General features: G+C 25.9%; 1 protein-coding gene across 1 annotated transcript; it reads left to right on the top strand.

Annotated features, from left to right (window-relative positions):
* The first annotated feature begins 2549 nt into the window (after positions 1-2549).
* Positions 2550-3260, top strand: LOC149214747 (putative cytokinin riboside 5'-monophosphate phosphoribohydrolase LOGL3). Its single transcript, XM_089390956.1, has 2 exons — positions 2550-2794; positions 3106-3260. The coding sequence occupies exons 1-2, from the start codon at positions 2612-2614 to the stop codon at positions 3181-3183; spliced, it is 261 nt and encodes an 86-aa protein (XP_089247082.1). The 5' UTR covers positions 2550-2611; the 3' UTR covers positions 3184-3260.
* Positions 3261-3508: the final 248 nt, after the last annotated feature.

Below are 3508 nucleotides of genomic sequence, written 5' to 3'. Positions count from 1 at the left end.
TATATTCCAAACATCTGTTCAATTTAATGTGTATAAAGTTTCACGGTGTATATATCCCGGTATCTATTAAATTTAATATCGATCTTCACAATCTTTATTAAATTTAATATTGATCTGCACATCTTTATTAATAAGCATGTTTGATTTTTATATGAGAATTATATATTTTATTATTATAAATATTAAATTTAATACTGTTTTATAGGGGAACTTTTTAGGTAGTTTTTTGACTGATAAAGTCTATAAAACTATAGGTTTGTTATTTTTCTTTGGATTTAGATTAAATTCATCTCATTAAAAATTGAGCAAATGGTATTATAATTTTCAATATATGTATTATTAATATTTAAAATAATAACTAATTGATAAATTTAAAATTCTATTCAATTTATTAAAAAATTATTTAATTAAAAAGCAATAATATTATAAAATTAAATAAATATATTATTTTTAGTTTAAATGAAATATATTTAATTAAAGATTGAGACAAGAGTGATATAATTTGAAATAATTGTTTTATTAGTATTGAAAACAATGAGTAGCTTTAATATGGACAATTAAAAGTTTTATTCAATTAAAGAGCACATAATATTATTATAATTTTAAATAATTATTTTATTAAGATTTAAATAATTAATTAATTGGTATCTTTAACTTTCACTTTCATCAATGAGAAGTTATAAAATAGGGAAGAATTATTTATTTATTTTAGTATTTGAAATTATTTTTTATATATTTTATTTTTCTTTGGACTCAAAAAATTCATTAAATAAAACTATTACTTCAAATAATTTTATTTTTATTTTTATAATTATTTTATTAATAATTAAAAATATAATTAAATAAAATTGTTGTTTCAAATATTTTTTTTTAATAATTATTTTATTAATAATTTAAAATATATTTTAATTGATATTTTTTATTTTTATAATTATTTTACTCATATTAAAATAATAATTAATTGATAGCTTTAATATTAATAAATTATAAAATAAAAAAGAAAAGAATAATTATTTGAAATTGTATTATAATTTTAAATTATCTTATATATTTTCCAATTCTTATTGAATTAAACCTACTCAATTAGCATCCATGGTTGTTCATTGTTTGAATCTTGAAAATATAAGTTATTGGTTAATTTTATTTATTTATTTTCTGGATTAATTTTGGGCTCAATTTTGCTCTAAATTTAATAGAGATTTTTTAGAAATACATATTGAGATTTATGCTTTTTTTTTTTTACTTTTAAAAGCACATTCTAAATAAAAATAATACATATATTGGATTATGAAATCTGCATAATATTTGTATTTCAAATGGTTTTAGAAAACATTTAAAAACACATTCTAAATAGGAATAATCTCAGCATTCCAATTGTTTTTAGAAGGAATTTAAAAACACATTCTAAATAAGAATAAAACCACTCACTATGCTAAAAATTCTATTACTGAATTTTTAAAATTCTATTACTGAATTGTAATTAAAAAAGGCAAAAACTATAAAAAAACTATAAATTTCTATTACTAAATTGCAGTCAAAAAATCAAAAAACATAAAATAACTATAAAATTTTATTTTTGAACTGCAGTTAAAAAAGCAGAAAAACATAAAAACATTAAAAAAAAATTAAGACTCTTGATAATAGATAATGGATGGCAGTCAAATGCAGTTATAAAAATGATAAGACTTTTGATAAGAAATAATGGATGGTAGTCAAATGGGGTATAAAAATTATTAGATTCTTGATAATAGATAAATGGATGGAGTCAAATGGGGTTATTTAGGGTGGTTAAGTGGAATTACAATTATCTTTGCTACCCAAATTTAAGATTGGGTAGATAATGGACTGAACTAAATTTTGATAAATATGATTAGCTTACATCCATCTTAAATACGGATTTAACATGTGCTGAGGGATCCAATTTCTGCGGATGTACATTTTTTTATGAGCTAATATTATTTAAATGTTTTGTATAATTATTTAATTTTTTTTAGATTAAAAAAAAATTGAGAACATGAATAATATTTCAATTCAATTTTGATGATGGATGGACAGCATTACACATCATACTAAGCTGTAAAATAAGCCCACAGTGAATTATAACAACTTCATATTTATAATTATTATTATTATACCATGTTACCATTATTCCTGCGAATTCATATATATATAAAACTTCCCAGCAAAAATAATCGTTAATTGTTTGAACAGGAGGATATGGGACTCTGGAAGAGCTGTTGGAGGTCATCACATGGGCTCAGCTCGGCATCCACGACAAACCAGTAAATTAACATTCCCAACCTGTCATTTATTTCATGGACTTAGTTTGAGATAGGGTTCACAGAACTATTTATTTTTTTTGACAACTATTTAGAATTTTTTCGAACAAAGTATGAACTTCCACAGGAGAAAGATTCCGAGTTAGTTTGAGATAGGGTTCAAAGAGCTATTTATTTTTCGATAACTCTTTAGATCCTTTTCAAATAAAATATGATCTTTCACGGAAAAATTGGACTATGGTCAGAAACCTTTGTTATTTGTCAGAAACCTTTGTTATGTGAAAACATCAACCTTTGTTATTGGTCAGAAACCTTTGTTATGTGAAAACATCATGACCTTCAATGTTTTTCTTTTTTTGCAACACGTTCAGGTTGGGTTATTGAATGTGGAAGGGTACTACGGTTCGCTGTTAACTTTCATCGATCAGGCCGTGGACGCCGGATTCATCGCACCAGCTGCCCGTCATATCATTGTGTCGGCTCCCAATGTTCAAGAACTGGTACGAAAGCTAGAGGTAAGCCATTAGTTTATACACAGGTGTGTCATTTTCAAGGACAGATTTTATACTAACATTTACAGTTTTTGCTGGTTGGCAATTTGTTGCTGGTTGTCAATTTGCTGAGAAATTGTATATTTTAAATGAAATGATAAATGTTTGAAGTGGGTGATCCGGTATATTTTGAATAAAGTGATCGATGTTTCAAGTGGACACCTTACCCATCAAAACAACGTACATTTCGATGTTTCAAGTGGACACCCCACCCATCAAAACAACCTACATTCTAATTATGAAAATCTTCAATTTGTTGATAAATATTTGTGCAGGAGTACGTTCCAATGCACAAGAGAGTAGCGTCAAGATCCAGCTGGGAGAAGGGAGAATTGGAATCCATTGAGAGATAGAATGAATTAGTGTGTGAGTCAAATCTTGATTTTACATGATTATATACAACTTCGGATATGTCATCTCATCTTTTTGTGCATACGGAAGGAAGATTTGGTGCTGGATATATTTTTTTGCAAATACGGAGGCGGTGTTTTGCATCTTCGAATCGATAATTATATATTATTGTACAATCATCCAGCGCTGGTTTTCGCGTACGCTTGTCACTGTTTTGCTTGTGAGTCCGTGCACGGAATAGATCGATCGTTTTCCATATACGTTTGGAATTGAAATTGATGTGAGTTTAGCGCGAGTTGAGTACTGTACTTTGTTAGTCTTTGTCAT

Source organism: Pinus tabuliformis, chromosome 1_1, assembly GCF_031772625.1.
Source record: "Pinus tabuliformis cultivar Carrire ecotype Pingquan chromosome 1_1, CPIR1, whole genome shotgun sequence".
Taxonomy (NCBI): Eukaryota; Viridiplantae; Streptophyta; class Pinopsida; order Pinales; family Pinaceae; genus Pinus; species Pinus tabuliformis.
Note: the sequence above shows the minus strand (reverse complement) of the source record. Positions and strands in the feature narration are given on the sequence as shown.

Coding starts and splice junctions, on each gene's coding strand:
- LOC149214747 (XM_089390956.1), top strand. CDS start 2,612: ATGACCTTCAATGTTTTTCTTTTTTTGCAACACGTTCAGGTTGGGTTA. Junction 2,795..3,105: donor AACTGGTACGAAAGCTAGAG/GTAAGCCATTAG, acceptor ATATTTGTGCAG/GAGTACGTTCCAATGCACAA.